General features: G+C 36.2%; 1 protein-coding gene across 1 annotated transcript in view; it reads left to right on the forward strand.

Annotated features, from left to right (window-relative positions):
- LOC146000186 (ATP-binding cassette sub-family G member 1-like) overlaps window positions 1-22,061 on the forward strand; it is an 84,524-nt gene extending 62,463 nt beyond the window's left edge. Inside the window, exons 5-11 of the mRNA XM_083137544.1 lie at window positions 5,612-5,850; window positions 7,269-7,418; window positions 8,636-8,790; window positions 10,108-10,276; window positions 16,289-16,389; window positions 17,665-17,820; window positions 19,904-22,061. Coding sequence (XP_082993670.1) covers window positions 5,612-5,850; window positions 7,269-7,418; window positions 8,636-8,790; window positions 10,108-10,276; window positions 16,289-16,389; window positions 17,665-17,820; window positions 19,904-20,245 — 1,312 coding nt within the window. The 3' untranslated portion in view covers window positions 20,246-22,061. The remainder of the gene's footprint in view (window positions 1-5,611; window positions 5,851-7,268; window positions 7,419-8,635; window positions 8,791-10,107; window positions 10,277-16,288; window positions 16,390-17,664; window positions 17,821-19,903) is intronic.
- Window positions 22,062-22,961: the final 900 nt, after the last annotated feature.

Genomic DNA, 22,961 nt, shown 5'->3' on the forward strand with positions numbered 1-22,961 from the left:
GAGGCTAATAGGCTAACAAGGAAAATTATTTATCAAAGAAACAACATATTACATATGGTGTACCCCAAGGATCCATTTTAGGACCCTTACTTCTTTTTAATTTACATCAATGACCTTCCACAGAACTGTAAAGATGCAAATGCAACTCTCTTTGCTGATGATACAACCATTCTTATAGCAGGAACAAATAATGGAACAGTTAAAACACAACATAAAGAACACAATCACGCACATCTCAGAGTGGATAGAAAAATTGGTATTGTGGTAAACACTAAGAAAACAAATGCAATTAGATTTCAAATCAACAGCTGTAGCAGTGATACACCAGAAATTAACTTTGAAAATCAGAGCATAGAATATGTATCTTACATAAAATTCCTTGGCGTACAACTATCTGAAAATTTCAAGTGGGATCTACATATTGAAGCTGCAGCAAACAAGGTTAGTGGGTGTTGTTATGCAATAAAAACAGTAAGAAATGTAGTAAATCTAGAAGCAGCAAAAACACTATACTATGGCATCATTTACTCTGTACTACGGTACGGCATCATTTTTTGGGGAAACATGAACAAAAGCATTACATTATTCAGACTACAAAAAAGAGCTGTTAGAATTCTGGCAAATGCTCCAACAGATGCACCATGCAAACCATTATTTCGAGAATTACAGATATTGCCAGTTCCATGCATATACCTATACGAAATCCTAACAGGCATGAAAATTTGTCAAAATACACCCACAGCAAATAAGGACTACCTAGGTTTACCATATCTCTGTAAGGGAAATGTAGGACATGCTGTCCCAAAATGTAGGACATTAAGTCAAAGTGTAGGACATAAAACATTCTCAATAAATAATACATATTTCTGTAGAACACGTTAGATAATACTTGATAAATGACACTTTTCAGTTTTAAAAAAAAGAAATTCTTAATGAATTTTCAAATGCAAAATTTCAAAACTTGCAATCATACTAATCAATGCAACTCCTACTACATGATTTAACTGGTACTTCTCAGAGGAGACAATTTTTATCACATCACATTTTCAGGTTTAGTCGAACTATACTTATGTTAGAGTGGACAGTCAAACTCATTGAAATGAGAGGGACCATTAAAAAAAAAAAAAAAAAAGATAAAGTGCCCCCTGTGCTATGCACCGCACCACAGGGGCGCCGACTTGTCAAAATTATTGGGGGGGGCTCTGATCACTGAAATAAATTAATGAATGATTCACTCCCTCCCTTTTTTAAGTTTTGGCCTCAGTGTTCGGAATCTCGTAAAAGCCCATGAATTCCTCAAAAAATATTAAAATTGTCATTTACAGTTCGAATACAAAATGTCAATTGTTCACGGATGGATATGTCACAAGTTTCGTCAACCATAATAGCAAAATATTTCAGACTTTTAATATCTGCTACCACGGAGCTCAAAGCAGATCTCCTTAATATATGAATCATCTCGTTCTGAATGTCATGTGAGAGCCATTTGTAGCCCGAACGTCCCACCCACTCTCCTACTTCATGCACATCTTCTTTTGAAACTCTTTTTTGTAAAAATGTTAACAATACTCATAATTATATACTTAGTATATAGTAATAATTCATGTGTTTTTCTGTCTCTGGTCATAGCCCATCCCCCAAAGTTGATGGTCTAGAACATTTCAAATGTGTATTAAAGTTAAGTTCATGTGGCAGAGCCCCCCCACCCCAAACCCCATAGAGTCGGAGCTTATGCCGCACCATGAAGGTGTAGGCTATAGGGTGGTGTGGGGTTAGGGCCCCACACTTTCTTGATCACAGTTGAAGGTGGGTGTGTTGTGATCAGCACCATGCCCCTGGCTGCCTTTACCCCCAGTTTTTCCTCCAGGTACCCACTTTATATAATGCTGGGTGGGCGCCAGAGCTGCTCAAACAGGTGGGGAAAATCCCGGTTCTTCCCTGTCGGGGATCAAACCTGGGTCTTTCGTATGGTAGTCAGACGCCCTAACGACTTAGCTACCGTGGCTGTTATAGCGACCAGTATCAAACATTTTACAGACTTTATGAAAAAATCATTTCTCTCGTGATTCTGTTGTGCTGATGGTAATGAAAGTACTCTCTCTCAATTATGACCTGTAATGGCAAACAAATATTCAGCAATTACCGTAATTTAAAATGGTTCCAGAAGTTTCATCTTGGGTAGTTTTTAGTTTAATAACAGGGTGTCTACCAAAATAACATATGCAGAATTCTTGACTTTTTCTGGACTTTTCTAGACCTTTTTTTTCGTTTTTCTTAACGTTTATTTATTCGACTCCTACTTAGGTAAAGTTGGGAATTAGTAATTAAGAAAATGAATATTTATTTAATGAAAATCCCTACCAAAGGACCAGTTAAGATAAAAATTGAAGCTGAATTTAAGAAGAGAATTAGATATCCTTTCTCGTATTAATACATCCTGAACTGTTTTTGGCAGACAAGTGAGGCTTTGGCGTTTGGACGCGCAGCAAGTATAATCTTATGTGGGGCTTGTGTCGGTTGTCCCTATATGTTTGTGACTGTCCCTTCAGCCATCTTATCTTACCATCATTAATTCTCATCTTCCCGATTAGCCAAAGGGACAGAAAAAATGAATTAAAATAAACTAAATCAACCAATTTGTCTTTATGATAGCAAAAATTCTTGACCACAAGAATAATTTATTACATTTTTATTGACTTCTTGACCTACTTGTTGATTTCTTGACTTTTTCTTGAGTTCCATGTCTTGACTGGCAGACACCCAAAATAACTTTGTTCTCTATACCCCTGCTTTACAATCAAATTGTATTGAATATTGAATCAGAATGGGCAACACCTTGTTCCATCAGTATAAACCCTAAGGCAAGAAATTCTGCTCAGGCATTGAAAGTGACGTTATCAGAAATTGGTCCCAAAACTTTGTTCATTAATTGCTTCCGTTATCCCGTTTGTTTAATGGCAGGACAAACTTTTTTTCTTTTTGGGCAATGACTGAATCGCAGTGGCGTACGCAAGGATGGGTTACCGGGTTTAACCCCCCCCCCCTTGAGCTTTTGAAATCTTATGGAAAATGTTGTAGAAAAAATTAAAAATGGCTAATTTATCACAGTCAAAGATCTGCAACAGTAATAATAATACTAATAATAATTTGAATTATTATTCCAATGCAGCATGGAGAAAAACAACATTCCAAACACAATCTAAGCGGCCACCAAGTTCAATTTTGCAATCCTTTTGCAAAAAGTCGCGCAGTCTCTCGTGAGAATTGTGAAAATTCCTTGCTTCGTCGCAGTGTGCCGACGTTGTTACAAACGTTCTTCCCGGTGCTGATTTTGCATCCCCTTGTGAACTCACAAGTGATGCTGAGTCTATGTCCACATCATTAAATAATGTTGAAGAAGTGTTTTGTGAATCACCTAGAAGTGATAATCGTGTTGGAATGTCTATAAACTTATTTTTGAACGAAAACATAGACTCAGTGGAATTTGGTAATATGTATTCTCGCGGCTCATCATCATCCTGGGTGAGTTCCATAGGTAAAGGTATTGTAAATTTTCCCGTGCATATAGCACCGTGCCATGAAGGCACATGTGGTGTGCTGGAACCCACGCATTCTCGATCTCGGCCATTTTGCAGGGATGTGATCAGCACCATGCTCCGGCAGCCTTATCCCCCAGGGTTGCTCTCAGGTACCCATTTATATGAGGCTGGGTGCAGAGACAAGGCTGGATAAATTCCAACCAACTCCTGGAATCGAACCCGGATCTCCCACGAGGTTGTCAGACTAGACCACCGCAGACCCTTGAATGAGTCTCATATTTTGATTATTTCAATAAATTTAATATATTTCCTTGTTTTTATGGATTTTCTTTACACTTCAAATGTCTCACCTATCATATACAAATAACAGTTGACTAGACAATTATTTCGTAACAAAAAAACAAAAAAAGGTAATTTTGTTCTATTGCTTTCATAAATATATTTATGAAGATCTCTACTACTTAATAATAGTAGTGATATAAGTAGCAACAGCAGCTGCATTAGTAGTATTATTAGTAGTAATTAAACTAATTAATTAATTGTAAGTATTATAATAAAACAATGGTAATGTGAATTTGTAGAATGTTTTTGAAATAACCCCCCCCCCTTTTTGATGAAATCCTGCGTACGCTACTGCTGAATCGAAATAAATTTCACTATTTAGTTTGGAAGCGCAGTCCATAGACTTGTAACTTGCATGACTTGTTTTCTGTTACCTATTTTCCTAATTAATATTATGCGACGCTCAAAATGTAGGACATTTATGATATTTTTCAAATTCCTCCCGAACGCCGGACATACGCCTAAAATGTAGGACATGTCCGGCAAAAACAGGACGTCTGGTAACCCTAGGACTACCACACCTACAACACCAGGGGAAAGAATGACTTACATATGGAATTACACAATACCACATTCTACCAAAAAGGGGTAACATATAATGGTATACACTTATTTAACATGCTACCAGATGCATTCAAAAACATAAAGTCATTGCCAGTATACAAGTTACATCTAAAAAGATTCCTAAGGGAACATTGTTTTTACACAGTGCAACAGTACATTAACGCCATAAGTGGCAGGAATAAGAACAATAATGTAACAAAATAAAACTGCCCTATCATTAGGTTTTTATTTTCCCTTTGTAACTGTTTGCTGTTTGATTCCATTTATCTAGATGTAAATATAGGTGACTATTTAATGTTCAATGTGTGTTTGTGTGTATATATGTGTACATACTGTCATAGCAGTTGAAGCAAACATTGAATATAGAAACCAAATTTTTAGCCAATTTGTCTCAAGAAAATAACATTGAGGATGCATTTATTTTATATTATATCTTGTACCTCATACTATCTCTTGTATCTTATATTATATTATGCCTGTATTTTACAGATGTATTCTAATTGTACGTGTACAATGTAACAATTCCAAACTTTTGTAAAAGTTGAACGGATGCTAATAAATTTGCATTGGACTCAGTGAAGCCTCCTGAAATTGGTAAACACAACACGAAAACAATTTATCTACAGTATAGCTTCTAATAACCTTTTTCTCAGGAATGACCAAAATGCCACTTACCATGTTTTACACCAGAGTCCTTCAATATATAAGTGTGTGAGGAGAGTGTTGCTGTTGCTTATAAACTGTGGCTCAGACAAGACAATACATGTTGCAATTTCTGCAAATAATAAGAGGTCAATTGAGCTATCACTACAAAACTCGCTACATGTATGACCATAATAAAAATAGATAGTATATACATGATTTCTTTTAAAAAAATAAGAGATGTATTATTTCTTAAGTTCATGTAAGATAGTATTTAGAAACACTATGGTCTATCAGATTAGTGGATTTCTTTGTATGTTTGTCAGTTGTATCAAATTTATGTTACAATTCATTTATGTCATACCGAGCTCTATCTGTGAGGTATCGCTTAACTGCAATTTTTTTTCCTTTAAAGGAATGATATTTATTAGCCAAGAAGGAAGAAGCATGCAAATTTCAAGTCAATAATGTTGATATTCATTTAATCTTATATAAATAACACAATTGTTTTTGTCCTTTGGCAGAGGACTGGACAGCCTGGCCTGTCACCAGTGCATCTCGCTGCTCAAGAACCTTGCCCTGCAGGGTCGCACCATCGTCTGCACCATCCACCAGCCCAGCGCCACCATCTTCCAGATGTTCGACCATGTGTACGTCCTGGCGGAGGGGCAGTGCGTGTACCAGGGTTCGGCAGAGAGACTGGTGCCCTTCATGTCCTCCGTGGAGCTCCAGTGCCCCATCTACAACAATCCAGCAGACTTCGGTAAGGGGGAAGAGTTTACTGATTGTCCGAAAAGCTTTGCATCATTGGGCACGTTCCGAAAGTTGCACGAGTTAAAGCGCTAAAGGAGTTCTGGCAATTGGCTGTTCCTTAGGCACTCTCTCACGGTACTTAGGTCAGTCTTCACTTCCAGGACGTCTTCAGGTTTCCTTACTTCAAGATCGTGCGAGAGCTTCCTTGTCAGAATTACAAACTGCCTTCAATTCGATCCTTAAAGCCATATTCACACAATACTTAGTTCACTCTTCACTTTCGGATCGACCTCCAGCTCTCTTACTTTAGTCCTGAATTTGATCCTGAATTACGTCTGGAATTCGATCCTTGAATTCAGGACTGAAGTAAGGATTGGAGTCAGCACTAAAGTGAAGACTGAATTGAGGACGTGAAGAAGTCAGGATGTAAGTAAGGACATGAGGACTGAAGTGAGATCTGAGGTATGCATGGCATGAGTGAGGACTGAAGTCAGGATGTGAGTGAGGATGTGATGAAGTAAGAACTGAAGTGAGGATATGAAGGAAAGAAGGAAGTGAGTATGTAGTTAAATAAGGGAGAGTGTGTTGGAAGTATTGTAAGCCATGTGAAAGATTTCCGAGAAGGAAAAAACTGAAACTAGTGCTTTCACCTAGTGCATTCCTAGAGTACGTTTGTTTCATCTAGTTCATGGGGCCAGTTATTTTTGTTCAATTCATGCATTTTGTTGAGACTTCAGAAACATACTATAACATATTGTAAACTATAAGATTTGAAATCCTTGAATATTGTTAATGCGGTTGCATACATTATATTCGTAGTGACTATTCACTATAGTTTTAGAAAAGAATAAAAATGAAGATATTGAAAGGGACTTATGTAATCCCCATTATCCACACTTGACCGAAAATACCACTTACCACTACAGAACCTATTACTTCAATGTTCTGTCTCACACATCCAGATACTAATTTCATGGACAGAGTACAAAATGCACCTTCATTGCTCCTCGGAATCCAAATGAGCAATCAAAATATTTTGTAGTTCCCAGTATTCAGAAAGTTAGCTTTTTAAAAATAATAATTGAGTAACAGATATTGCACTTGAAAAGTAACTCGCTTCCTGTTGCTTTAAAATAAAGTTACAGCGACTTTATTCCAAATAAGATATAACTTGTGTAACATGTGTCATGCATGAACTGCAATCAAGTTGATCTCTTTTCAGAGATAATTACCTAGAATTATACAATTTGCACTATAATCAGTCTTGTATCATTATACATGAAAATTTACCTGTAAAAGTAATTAATTAATTTCATTCATCATTACTTGAAGTAACCGAGTCAGTTATTTCACAAAGTAAGTATAATTATCATTGCTCAGAAAGAGTAATTCTTACTTAAAATCATTAAGTTCCCTATTTCTTTTCAGTGCTCGAAGCAACATGTGGTGAGTATGGAGATCACAATGACAAGATGGTAGCAGCATCTGGGAATGGAAGGAGCACCAAATGGTTCAGTGGTGCAGATGCTCTTCCTGAATTTATCACTGAAGACAACTCCAAATCTAATAGCATGCAAGGTAAGTTGATTGATTACCTCAGTTGGGGGAGGGGGATAATTTGGAAGAAGTGGAAGAAAAATATTTTATTTTCTGTTTTGAATAAACACTCTCTAATTGTAAATGCACATATTTAATGTAATAAACAACATCAGAAAGTTGAACAAAAGTATGTACAAATATACACATTGTGCACAATAAAACTTAAAAAACAAATACATGCTTTCTGAAAGTGGAAATTCCCAAGTGGGGGGATGCTTAAATCATATTAGTTGGGGGATATGTTATAATAAAAACCCTGTGCATCACATCAAAGCAGATCTGCCTGCCCTGACTTCTAGATAGGTTAGGGCCATTGCCACCATTAAATAATCATCCCAGGCATCACCACTTGTATTACTGCTTTCCTGAAATACATCCTGTGTTCAAGGACTATACACAGAATAAATCTGAAACAATGATACTAAAAAAGTGCAGTGGTACAAAAGTTAGACACATATCAGGTATTGATGAATTGTTACACTTTAATTACATACATACGAGGTACTGGATGAGCACGATTAAAGTTGCCCTAGCCTACTCACAGACCTCTGGAGTTCGTTTGAAGCAAGGGATTGCGCTGAAACTTGGTTTAGAGGCCATAGAGACCATGGGGAAGCAAAAGCTGATAAAAAAAGTTCAAATTTTCACCACCAGGTGTAAATGTGACAATGAATTAACAACAAGTAATTTAAGTTTATTTCAGTACAGCAGTGTTCAATATGTGCTCTGTCAACGTAAATGACTCTTTGGAAGCAAAAGGCAATGTGATCAATGGTCCCACGAAGTGTTTCCTGGGATGTTGTTCACTGTGCACCACATTTCCACCTGGTGGTGAAAATTGGAACTATTTTCTTTCATTAGCATTTGTTTCTCCATAGCCTCTATACCAAGCATCAGTGAAATCCGATGCTTCAAACAAGCTCCAGAGGGCAACTTTAACATAATTGTGGCCACCAACTTTGTATATTTCTGTAGGTATATATTATATAAAATGATAACATGTTCTTTAATGAATGAATAGAAATAACTGGTGTAATGCAGTCAACAGAAATTATTAAAATACTAAAAATAACAATATTGGGGTATGGCATTTGAACAACACTATAAACCTTGCAGTAAATTTCTACATTTACCTTCCGTTTCTCTTTTTTATTTGTATTTAACATAAATCGACATTGTCTTGTTTCTTGTTCCAGTGATGAAGAAGCGTTATGTGATGATGAAGGCGCTGTGCCCATCGTTCCTGTTCTGTGGTTCAAGGAACCGAGGCGGAGTGAAACAGGAGACGTCAGAATGGACCCAGTTCCTGGTTCTTCTTAAAAGAGGATTCATCAAAATGGGAAGAGACACGGTAATGGCTTCTGAGTGGTGTTTGTTTGGTTGCTCATTAAACATGGGAGAGTAGAAAATAAGTGTCCCCTAACTCAAGGGTGTGGTCAGGAAATGTAATCGAGAGTATATATTATATCTATATATCTACATACCGACAAGCTTTTACAGCGTATAGAGGACATTGAGACAAATGTTTTTTCTTGCAAAGCAAGGGGTGATCAAACTAATCAGTCCCCTGGAAATGTTCATTGTTTATTTGAAATTAGAAGAATGTGCAATTCTACCTCAAAATGGGATCAAACCCGAGATCCCTTCAGAGAATAGTTGTTCAGTTTACCATGGCAATGAGAGGAATTATGACAACAACATGCAATAATAACAATCTACTGGCCCTGGACTCCTATTATTGCAAAGCAATATTCTAATCTCCAAAACATGGAAGTGAGCCCATACTATACAGTACTATATATTGTTCATATAATATAGTGCAAGTATAGTTCAGAAATTTGCCCCTCCCAACTGTAACTTCTGGATCCACCACTGCTCCCAAAACGAGATTTTTATGAGAGTTTAATTAATGTAAACTCCACAAATTAAATTTCCCCTGAACTCCCTTGAGCAAGGTATGTAAAAGCTAATGCCAAAATATTAGGGATGGGCCAATATGAAATTTTGGCCGATACCGATATAGTAACGATATAAAATTTACCGATACCGATAACCAATATTCTACCGATCCGATACAAAATTAGAAATGGTCCTTGAAGAACCTGAAAGGTTCACTGACCTCCTTAATAAATGTGTGTTTTGAGATGACTGCAGTGAAAAAGAAATTTCATATTTAGACATTTACTTTTTAGAAATTAGGGCATGGAGATTATCCATAAAAATTACAACAAAATGGCAGAATTTTCCACTAAATTATCAGATATTTATCGATATATTGGATCGGTAAAATAATCGGTAATACCGATAGAGTACCGATTAATCGGTCCCATCCCTACAAAATATAGTAACTATGCATTTCAGTATATTGATAGAATGGAATGCGAAAAAGAAATAAAGAAAAAAATGGCTCGTGGACTGCCCTCCTGCCACCACTATAACTCTAGAGAGTAGAGTTTATTTTCTTTGAAATCACATTAATGTTTTCATTCAACTTTCTTGGCCTGTTCTGGTAACTATTCATTCACCTGTTCCCACTACGTAACAATGAAAATTTGGTAATAAAAATTATTGCATATTATCATCACCTGACTTCTTTACAAAATGTCTGGTGACATCCACGAGTGAATGATATGCAATCATTGACATAAGATTGATTATTACTTTGCAGACGCTGACCCACGGGAGAATCATGGTGAACTTGAGTGTGGGTCTGCTCCTGGGACTCATGTTCTTCGGGATAGGGAACGATGGTGCCCGCATCTTGGACAATTATAACTTCCTCTTCTCCATCCTCGTCCACCTCATGTTCTCCACCATGATGCTCACGATTCTCACGTGTAAGTACTCATCAGTAAGGCTTAGGGGAATTGGTAACAGTTCGTTATATAGGAGACACATTACAATCGGATATTTTGTATTTCTCATAGTTTGTACTTACGAACTGTGTATTGCGGAACATAGTTGAAGGTGCCATTATGCTTTTTACACGAAAATAACATCTATTTTTCACGTTACGAGTAATTCTTTTGGTTCCTTTCTTCCGTTGCGGAACATACAATATGGCACGCACAGCTGTGGATCATCACGCGTCGTGCTTGTGTTTTGGCGATTTGGAGTGGGTATGCAGTGTTTCCAACATTCTTAACCGAAAAATACCTACTTTAGTTTTCATTATGTCATCACAAATCATTGACGGATAGCCCCAAAAAACCATTCACGATAGCCCCACGAACCATTGACGGATAGCCCCACGAACCATTGATGGATAGCCCCAAAAACCATTCACGATAGCCCGAAAAGCCATTCACGATAGACCCAGGAACCAACCATCAGTGGCATACGCAAGGGGGGGTTACGGGGTTTAACCCCCTCCCCCTTGAGCTTGTGAAATATAATGAAAAATGCTGTGGAAAAAAATTTAAATGGCTAATTTACCACAGTCAAAGATCTGGGACAATACTATTACTATTACTACATCTACTACTACTACTACTACTACTACACTAATAATAATAATAATAATAATAATAATAATAATTTGAATTATTATTTCCATGTAGCATGGAGAAAAGCACAGCATTCCAAGCACATGCGTCTTTCAGAGTGATACCTTGAAAATAAGCACAAGTTCTTGAAAGTGAAATATGAGGGTAACTATGATTTAAAAGAGAAATAAAATGTTTTGTATTTCAGTTGCAACAATGTTCAATACTCTGGCGTACGCAGTTTTTTTTTGGGGGGGGAGGGGCCGGAATAGTAAATGTGGATAACACATGGCTTCGTTTTGGAGGGCAGGATGCATAATAAAATATTTCGTATTTTTGGAGCTTTTTAGTCTATTAAAATTGTATTCAAAGACAAAAATGGTAATCGGGACTCACTTTAAAAGCGGTTTCGTATTTACACATTTTGATTTTTTAAAGTTCTTAACGGATTTTTATTTTAAAATTCTGATTTTCTCAAAATTTTGGTAGGGGCTGTAGCATCATCGGTAGAGGCATGCATATTTCGTTTTTGACAAAAAGAAAACGAAATTGAAATAACACATTGCAATGTTAATTTTTAAGGTTTCTGAAAGGTGTGAGGTGCATTTTCCTACCCTGTTCTGTCACGAAATGATGCAAAATGAACTGCAAAATGCGAAATAGACTCTTAAACACGAAATTTACCGTTTATATACCGACGCGACACTTTCTGAAGTCTGAAGTATCCTGTGTGTTATGCAATTCAAGGAAAATTGATTAATTTTGCTGTAAATATTTGAAAAGCAAAAATGGACTCCTCTATACAGGAATAAACTTAATATTCTGGTAATGATTTAATGTGCTATTAGAAGGGATATGTTTATTTCGTGTAATAGTGCGATTATATTCACATTTTTAAAACCAAAATGTAATTTTATATACCGCTTTTTTCACCGCTTTAACAGCGAAATTTCATTTCATTTACAGCTTTTGAACCCGAAATTGACTCTGTTTTTATACTGAAATTTTGCTTTTTTATTTACCAAAAGTATGTGCCTCTAACCATCGGCCATGCCTCTACGTACGCCAGTGTTCAACAAACATGTATTTTTTTTGTGCGAACAATGAGAATTAACTAAAGAAAGTTCTTGGTTCGTTGTTAGAGGCTAATGTATAGACAAAGGCTAGGCGGACAAGAATACAGTCACCAGTCTGCCTTCCCATTGTATTATTTACCGCAGCACGTTTGAATGTCTCTCTTTAAAATGTCTCACCTTGTTGACTAGACAATTATTCAAACGACAATAAGCTTAACTATTGGAAAATGTTTTGTTGGTAAGAACAGTGAGACAATCCAGATGTGAATTATCGGTGACATTTATGTGGGGAAGAAGCCGGAAAAATTCCAACCAATTTCGGGAATCGATTCCGGATCTCCCGCGTGATTGTCAGATGCTATACCGACCAGACCACCGCAGCTTCTTGGATGAGTTCCATACTTTATTTATTTCAATTTATTTTAATATATTTTCTTGTTTTATGGATTTTCTTCACCCTTAAAATGTCTCACCTCGTTGACCAGACAAAAACAAAAACAAAAAAATGCTCCCAGGATTTGATAAAAATTGAATGATTAGAAAGTAATTTCTTTCTATTGTTTTCATAAATGGTATATTTATGTAGATCTCTACTACATAATAGTAGTAGTGGTATTAGTAGTATTATTAGTAGTAATTCGGCTAATTAATTAATTAATTATAAGTATTATTAATTAATTGTGATTATTATTATTTAATTAAAGTATAATAAATCAAAGGTAATGTGAATTTGGAGAAAGTTTTAGAAATAACCCCCCCCTTGACGAAATCCTGCGTACGCTACTGCCAACCATTGATGGATAGCCCCAAAAACTATTCACGATAGCCCCACGGACCATTTCCGGCAAGGTTAGGTTAGGTTAGGTAAGCATAGTTAAAAAAAAAAAGAAAAAAATTATTGTAAAAAAAGGCACGTTTGGAAACACTTGCGAGACCGCGTGACTTTCAATGCTCACGCCATCTGCAGGTACATAATGGAAACAACGGCATAATGTTGTCACTTTACAAAAAATGCAAGTTCCTTACATAAAAAGTGATTATTTCTTGTTCTGCAGCATTCTATGGTGAAGTTTTCAGTTTCCGCCAAAGAAAATACCTCGAAGAACTTCGACAATGCTACAGAAACTGATTTCAGTAAGTAGTTTCTCCTGTAAATTTGAAGAAAAGTGTCTCCGATATAACAAACTGTTACCGGGGAATTTTCCTAAATTATATTCCACCCACTTTTTGTTTTTGTTGCGCTGACCACACGTCAGCCCATAACTAGTTGGATGGTTTTCCACCTCTGGTGGGAGTGAGGCCAGCAGTCAGAAGGTAGGCCTTGGCCCTTACAGGCTGTTGCACCACAGGTTATTATTACTTCTTGTGTATTAATTAATGTATTTATTTATTTGTTATGCTGAACTAAAAGAAGGGTTTTATAATTCTAACCAATACTCCATAGACCAAGACTCACTGTTTGAAAATCTCATCTTGTGACTTTTGTAAACTGAAATGTGAAAGATGCACCTTCAGAGAAATTGCTATACTATTCAAATTATTCATGCACACCATAAAGAGGCTGGATTTATAGATATGTTATATTGTCGTGTGATAAACTGGAGTTATGTCCCTCTGGGTATCAAATTTGCAAGAGAGAGGAAATAATGGATTATTAGGAATAGGGTTACCAGATCGCTATAAAGGAAAAGTACGACATATGTCCCAAAATGTAGGACTTTAAGTCAAAATGTAGGGCACTTTAACATTCACAATAAATAATACACATTTCTAGAACACGTTAGAAAGTAATGTGAAGTTTACACTTTGCAACTTTTTAAAAACATGATTTCTCAATGAATTCTGAAATGCAAAATTTCCAAACCTGTAATCAATACTCAACAATACACTTCTCAGTACACATGTTTTAACTCGTTCTTCTTAGAGGAGGCAATTGTTATCAAAATTTAAAGTTTACTCAATTTATGAGAGACTGAACAGTCGAACTCTTTGAAATCATACTGAACCCCAGTACCAAATTTTACAGACTTTTTGAAAGTCTTTTGACTCCGTTGTGCTGATGGTAATGAAAGTACTCTCTCGTTATGACCTGCAATGGCAAACAAATATTGAGCAATTACCATAACTTGAAATGGTTTCAGAAGTTTTATCTAGGGTAGATTTTAGTTCAATAACTTTGTTCTCTATACCCCCTGCTTTACAACCAAAATTTTGAATAAGAATGGGAAACACCATCCATCACCAATAAGTTGCTGACCAAGGCAGTTTATTAAGATAAAAACACTTAACACGTAACGTTTCGACCCTGTATCAGGGTCTTCCTCAGACGAAGAACTAAACTAAAATCATTTTAGTTTAGTTCTTCGTCTGAGGAAGACCCTGATACAGGGTCGAAACGTTACGTGTTAAGTGTTTTTATCTTAATAAACTGCCTTGGTCAGCAACTTATTGGTTTTAATATGGAAACAAGGCTTAATTATATTACCATCCATCAGTATAAACCCCAAGGCAAGAAATTTCACTCAGGCACTGAACTGTGACATCAGAATATGGCCCGAAAACTTCGTTCATTAACTGCTTCCGTTTTTTGTTCTATAACTGAAAATAAATTTCACTATTGAGTTTGGGAGCATAGTACATAGACTTGTAACTTGCACCATTTCACTTTAACTGAAAATGTAGGACATTTATGATATTTTTCAAATTCCTCCCGGACGCCGGACATAAGGCAAAAATGTAGGACATGTCCGGGAAAATACGGACGTTTGGTAACACTAATTAGGAATATGTCTCACTCTTAAAATGTGTCAGTAAATTGGAGATATGTGACTCCACCTTACTGCTGATGATCTAAAGTGGAGATATGTCGATCTAACTTCAAATAGAGCCAGGCCCGTAGCCAGGCAGGGGCTCAGCCCCCACTGACACTGCCATTAGCCATCTTGACATTAGGTAAAACTATTTTGTGTAATAGGTTTGCAGTGAAGAGTGAAAATGTAGACAGCATATATTATTTTGCAAATTGGTGAATGGTAAATTCATGAAACATGAACAGCATTTTAGATTCTCTTCTCAATACTTCAGAAAGTTCTTTCATAGGGGAGCTATACCTTCGCTGACCTGTTACGGCCTCCCGATTAGACAGAAATTTGTGACTTTGACGTTATCATGCAAATTTCCTCCACATCTGTGTCCCAAGATTTCGGAACGAAGGGGCATTTTATTGCTTCGGCCCAGTGTGGAATGTACTGTAGGCACAATGACTGAATATTGTGCATTTTCTCTTGTGTGATATAAATATCTGCATTATCAAAAGTAGTAGTGGAGTGTGTAGAAAAGGATGATTTCAGTAGGAGTCAATTAACACTTCAAGCGATGTTTCAAAATATATAGAAAAATGTATTTGCATGAAATTTCTAAATTTTATATAACTTAATGACCCCGCCCCCCACGCACACATATAGTTTACCTTCATTTAATACCGTTAAACTTTTGAAAAATGGACTCTGTTTACAAAGCCGCCTGATAACCCGTGAGGCCCCTCTGGAGGAGAAGCTAATTTAAACAAAACTGAAAATAGCATTTTTGGAGTTACATTTCTCTGGATCTCACATGACAATGTGTGTTTTATGCCAAGATTTATCTTCTTATGTAGAAATTTAAATGAAAAAATGAGAATGAGGAGGACTCGAACCTGGGTCTCTATAACACTGCCCTACATTTTCTACACTCATCATGAGATAAGAGTCAATACCATCCTTACTGGCACACTTATTATTTTATAGTAACTTTTACATAAATACTTTACTTATGTTATCAAAATTCTGTAACCATTTAATAAAATAATACCAGGCTCGTTTCCAAAGTTTAGATCCAGGTATGGATCTTCTGTCAATGGAATTGAGATTCCCTTCAGTTTGATCACATACAAGAACTCCTAAATGTCGGTGTTGCTTCAGATTTGAGAGAAGCTACTTGAAAAGAAATAGTAGCAGATTCTGGTCTAGAAAGCTGACTGCAGTGGCGACAGTCTCAATGTGTCAACAGCTTGTCATAGCACAAAAAAGCTGCATGGCAAGCCTACACCCTCAAAGTGCTATTGTATAATGGGGCTTAGTTCTTCAATTTTCCTGTTGGAAGAGGCTGAATCCAATCTTGTTAAATATATCTTATAAGTTTGACTTATATCTTACTAAAATCTGCTTGGATCTTTTATATTGACTTATGCTAAAGACAGATATGCACTTTATATATATATATATAATGATCATATTCTCTGTATTTTCAGTTCCTCTAGAGATGAACATATTAGTAAAGGAGCATTTCAACAGGTGGTACACACTCAAGTCCTATTACTTGGCGGCATCTGTTGTCGACATTCCAATATTGGTAAGTTCACATCCCAATCTATTCCCTATTTTCTTCTGTTATTTGTCAAGACATAGATGGTCTAACCTATTTGTAAATAACTTTGGAACCAGATAATTCCTAGTTGCTTTAATAATAGCAGAATATACTTTTTTTTAAATTTATAGAAAACTGAATAAATCAGATTTTTAAATTATATGAAAAATATATAAATACAGTAGAACGTAATTTATCCACATTAATTGTGACCAAAGGTTATGCGGATAACGATTTTTGCAGATAATCAAACATGTGTTTATTTAACAAAGGAAAGCACGTACAGTACAGGTTTATTTTATACATACAGTACACAGTCATGGACGTCCGCAGGATTTTTTCCAGGGAGGGGCAAGGAAGGTATTTTTTTCCAGGGGAGGGCAAACGAAGGCTAATTTTCCCCAAAAATAGTGTTGTTCCCTAAAAAAACATTGCTTAAATTTGAATTTATGGTGTTCATGCAATAAATAACACATATTATTGTTGCTAAAATGAAATTATATGTATTAAATACATATTTTTTGGTTGACTTTCATTTTCCAGCAGGGGGCCATGGCCCCCCCTTCCAGACGCCCATGTACACAGTACTACATACGTATACAGTACAAGAAAACAAAAGACATGAGAAAATGAGAAAACACTCGTAATATACTTACAGTACATGCCTAAATTACAGTACTGTACCTGTACTGTGTTATTTATGCAGAAAAATATTCAGAATTTTTTTTTTTTGGAAAAGATTTGATCATCTTTTTTTTTTCTTGCAGCTCTTGCTTTTTTGAGTGTGCAGATAACTGACGTTGCGGATGATTGACATGCAGATAAACGACGTTCTACTGTATTGTACAAATTTATGGAAAATAATAATTTTAGTCTGTGCTGTAGTCCCAAAATTTTCAGAGGTATAGGCTAAGTTTCATGAAACGTTAAGTGGAGGCCATGTTTCCAGTAACTTTGGATTAGGTTTTCATGTATTACATGTATGGATGAAATCATATAACTTCCACAAAAAATGTCATTGAATACAATACTAATGATGATGATATACTTGTAATTGGCATTTTTTGCCTTCAGAGCATTAATGTTCGTAGATAAGTTGTTGCTAACAGCCTCATGTCAATGCCTTATTTCAATGCTAAACAATATTGATATCGTCAGCATAACTTTGTGATATTGATTAGTATGACAATGACATTTACAAATTATGCTTTCTATGTGGAAGTTTAAATATGTACTACAGTTTTCCTTCTTTCATTTCAGACCTTGTCATGCACCATCTTCATTGTGTTGGTGTATGGTTTGAGTTTCCAACCAATAGAATACACGAGATTCTCCATGTTCTTCCTGATAAGCTTGCTGGTCACGTACGTTGCTCACAGCTTTGGCCTGGTCATAGGAGCCATAGCGAATGTTGTCGTAAGTACATATGCCTACACATACAAGTGTGTTTACATTATTTATAATGGGAGACAGACTGGGCAGCAAGTTTACAAGTCTAGAACAATACCAGCTCATTTAAACTTTCGTAGATTTTTAATACATCCACTAGACTCATTTTTGAATGGCAGAACTCGTACACATCCAATATGCCAATAAGTAGGGATGGTACGCTGGCTGTATATGCAGATGACTCTGCTATTTTCTCAAATAGAACAAATCTCCCTTAAGATGCATCGTTACCTAAGAACTTTTAACGATTGGGCAAAAATGGAGAATAAGAGTAAATGCGAATAAAAGTGTCTCCGCATTATTCACAAAAAAGAGAAAACATGATCCACTAAACCTCCGAATGGGAGGAAATGACATCCCTCAGAATTCAAAGGCAACCGACCTGGGTATATTACTTGTTGAGGGCCTCACATTTAAATAACACGTCAAGAAACTAGCGCACAAAGGAAACACACATCTAGGTTAATTATATATATATATGGAAAAGCAAGGCACTTACAACCAAAAATAGACTAACGATGTTTAACATTCTACTAAGAACTATGTTAACTTACGTGTGCATTGTGTGGCAGCACAATGCCCCAACGTACCAAAGGTCACTACGAAGTATCCAGAACAAGGCACTAAGAATAATCTCTGGCGCAGACTGATACGTACCCAACATTAAAATAAGAGAAGAGTTAGATCAAGAAACGCTACTTGAATTAATGCGATGCAAAAGGTTGAAATTCTGAGTATAACAACCTCCCCACCATAATCTGACCATAAATACCATAGGCGAACGAGATCCAAGAAGACACATTTACAAAATGCCTAGACATAATTAAGAAACAAATCTAAAATGCCAGTTTAATAATTTCATCTGACGAAAAGGAAAATCAAGCAGTGTTATGTCTGGAAAGTACTTGGATAAGTGACTGTCTAGTCCACCGAATTAAAACACTTCAATTACTGTTAATTAAAAGTTTAACGCGTCTGACGACCATGCTAAAGGTCCCGGGTTCGATCCCCGGCCGGTTCAAATCCGGGAACATTTCTAACGTTGGAAGCGCCCCCGGCGCCCACCCAGCGTCGAATAACATGGGTACCCGGGGGAAACCCTGGGGGGTAAAGGCAGTCAGGGGTGTGGTGCTGATCACATCACCCCCACTCACGACCGGATCAAGAAAGTGTGGAGCGTTACCCCCACACACCCTATATGCCTTCACGGCGTGGTGCTAAGCACAGGGAAACACTTTACCTTTTTTACCTTTTACATAAAAATAGTCATGTTTGGAGTAAATTAAATTAGGACTAGTGCTCCTACTATCTGGTCCTAAGGCAACATGTGGCAATAGAAATATAACTATACAATGTTTCAAGGTTCCCATGTCCAACTAACACGACAGCCATGCGAAAATAACATAACCCGCCATGATAAGTCTTGAACTTGAGCTCATAATTCTTGAAGCTTTCCTAGCAACAAATAATGAAGAGATTCGGTATATCAGATGGTTAGTTCTGGATATTTTTTTGAGAGTTAATATCACTCATCTTTTGATGTTGCAATTTGTACAAGTTTTCACATTATAATATTTCAGCTGCACTGTTTTGAAACTAATTTGATTACTTAATTGTTCATTTTTCTTTCAAGTTTGCAGGAGCTTGATTAAATTTCAAGTTAGATAAAAACTTAAATGTCTGGAACAATAAATAAGGTGGTGAATCAAAATCCTGTGCATTCGCTAAGTGACACTTCCACAATATTAATAAAGGGAATGTGTTTTCCTATTCTCTACATTTCAATGTTACGATGCTATCGATTGATTATTTTATTTTACTTTGTTTTTCTCCCATTTTTGGCTAATCGTAAAGATGAGGATGATTGATGTTCTGATGAAATTGATGAAGTGATATGAAGAACACCAATGTCCAGGCTGGGATTCGAACCTGGAACCCCTAGCATCGAGCATGGTGTGTTAACCACTCTGCCATGGAGGTTAGTTCGACGTTATTAAAACAATACTTTACTCTTCTAATAATATTTAATTTTCCACACTTTAAATTTCAGAATGGAACCTTCCTTGGGCCAGCAATCTCTGTTCCTGTGATGATGATGTCTGGATTCGGCGTTGCTGTGAGAGATATGCCATACTACATGCGCTGGGGCACTTGGACCAGCTACCTCCGATACGCTCTTGAGGGCTTCATCGTCTCCATCTACGGCGAGAGAGAGACTCTGGACTGCTCCAAGATGTACTGCCACTTCCAGTACCCGGAAAAGTTTCTTCGGGAGATCGACATGGCCGATGCCATCTACTGGGTTGACATCGTGGGGCTGGTCGTCATCCTCTTCATCCTTCGGAGCTTCGCTTATGTCATGCTCCGATGGCGACTCTTTTCTGCTCGATAATAGCAGTGATAGTAATAATCTCCTGTCAGCTCTCTTATTGGTGAACACGTGGGAAGGTTTCATTGCGAGAACAAGTGACCTTACCTGAATGTTCTGAATATGTTCCAGTTTTAAGTGTGGAACCAAAATGTTCTTATTCAAATTGAATGAACTTAAATCTTCGCATTGGTCTGTGTAGCCACATTCATTTCATAATTAATATAAATAAGAACTTTTATTTCTTCCATAGCTGAAATTTCAGCCAATTTCAGTTCTTATATATTAATTATCTTTATGAGCATGTTCAATTTTACAGGGCAAGAACTACATACTACAGTTTCCAGTGTGGGACTGGACTGTAGTATCCTTACTTGAATTCTGTAAACATGTTTCTACTTCCAGTGTGGAAAAAGATGTTTTTATTCAAATGTTCTGAAAATGATTAAACTTTTAATGCTAGAACTAGGTGGCTTTTCTCAAATTCTCTGAACATGTTTACTTTCCTTTTTTGTGGAACAATAAGTTCTTCATGCTTGGAGGAAAGTATTATGAGGTAGCAAATTAATAAATGAAATGAAGTACTCATGTTTCCAGAAGGTGAGACTGGTGGACACCGAAATCATTGAACATCATAAAAAGCAGATTTGTAGAAAAGGAGTTTCTTCTTCAGTGTATTAAGAAGTTCTTGCTCAAATTTTCTGAACGTTTCAACTTTGTGTGTCCAATATTGAACCATGGTTCAATTTCCACTGCAAGAATTTGTCCTTGCTCAACTACTCTCAACATGTTTTAATATACGTAAAACACTTCTTCCAAGTCATTCTGCATTTATAGGCATAGATTAATACATGAATTCTTAAGTTCAAATAGAAATATTTTCTAGATACAACTAAGGTTCAACTATTGCTTTTAACCCACATATACTTCAACATTTTCCTAATTTTCCATGGTTCCAATGGTAAAATAGAACTAGAAGTGTAATTTAGTTCAAAATTTTCAATATTTGTTCAACCTCTTATGAACGGATTATGGTAAAAGTAAAAAAAAAAAAATGTTTTTTGTTCACATTACAGTCAGATAAGCAGTTCAGGATTGAACTTACAGTTCAAAGTGGATCCAAACTAATGTGTAACACATCACCAGTGAGAATTAAACATGGGATCTCTGGATTACAAGCTCCATATGATATTCCTCTCCAACAGCCACTGTACTAAATTGGAGAGGACGATCATCCTAGTCAAAATACTATATTCTTTATTACACTGAAGTAGTAACTTTAGTTACAAAATATACCAAGTAGAGGAACAAACAATTTGTATTCTAAAACAACAAAAATATCAAATTTCACATCAAAGATTTTCATACATAAGTTCACGTGACTAGGATTATGTCATCAGAAAACACATGTAATTTGACCCAACCTGTATTTGCATTAGTGTTTCCAATACTGCCACACAATAATCCTGATACTATGTCCTAATTCTTCCTAACATTATATGAATTGCCTTAAATTTGAATGCCCCCTTCCCTGACTCACTTGTGGTAGTAAAGATTTTTAGTTAATAGTTATTACCTATTCAATACTTTCAATATTAAAGGATTTGTATATGTTATTTCGTACTGAATGTTGTCCTTCCATTATGTCAATATTTTTTTGTAAGGCACTTCTTAAGTAGTGAAGTGTAGAATTATTAAAATAGAATATAAATGTTTCTTTTCAGAAATTTATTATAGTATTAATGTTGCTGTGACATTCATGATTTATCTGTGATACAGAGTTTGTTTAAATGAAACTTTATGAAAGCGAGTTCTTGTTTTATACAGCATATGTACATGTGTTCCATTTTATGTGTGTGTGTGTGTGTATTGACATGAAATAAATGTAGTTTTCAATAAAAATGTCATTATGTCCTTTCCTTGTACCTTTCACTTTTGACAATTTAGAGTTTGCAAATATTCTTCAATTGTAAGAAATTAGTTTTGTCAGATTCTAGTAAATATTTGAACGGACAATTAATTTGCAAGAACTATCCAATTTATGTCGTTAGCACAGAAAATCACTATAAAGCTTCAAATGGAGATCTTTATTTAACCTTGAAAAATGCACAAATCCGACTGGTCAAAATCTTTGAAGATTGTAGTCAGAAGTAATTGCTATTGTTAAGGATTTAATGGGAAAAAAATGTTGAAATTCTTACCCCTTACATGCAATCCTGAAAATCAATCTTGTCAATGGATTTATTGCCTGCTGAGATCAGGCACAGATTTAAGGGGGAGGGTAACATGGGCCTCGCCCCTCCCAACTGCTAGTCTCTCGATATATTATTGTGCGTAATATTCTTGAAGAGTCAAATGTTCAAATGATGAAATTTTTGAAGGGGTACTCACAAAGAACACCCACGCTTAGGCTGGAATATGAACCTGGGACCCTTGGCATCATAGGACAGTGCACTTCCTCGCGGACATCGGTCTAAGACCCATTGAGATAGTAGGTTTTTGTTTTCTTTGTTTCTTCACTTTGCTCCTCATATTTGATCATTCAGTTTACCAAGACAATGGGAGTAATTATGATAACATACAAAAAATAATAAACATCTTCTCCAGCCCTGGACCCTATTTTCTCAAGATAATACTCTAATGGATGTCGGCTTGGTTCCTGTTTACAGTCATATATATTGTTTACATAAAACAGTGCAAGGGTAGCTTAGAATTTATTCTCGGTGAGGACAGGTGACTG

The sequence above is a fragment of the Lepisma saccharinum genome, chromosome 16 (assembly GCF_977018435.1).
Source record: "Lepisma saccharinum chromosome 16, izLepSacc3.1, whole genome shotgun sequence".
NCBI lineage: Eukaryota > Metazoa > Arthropoda > Insecta > Zygentoma > Lepismatidae > Lepisma > Lepisma saccharinum.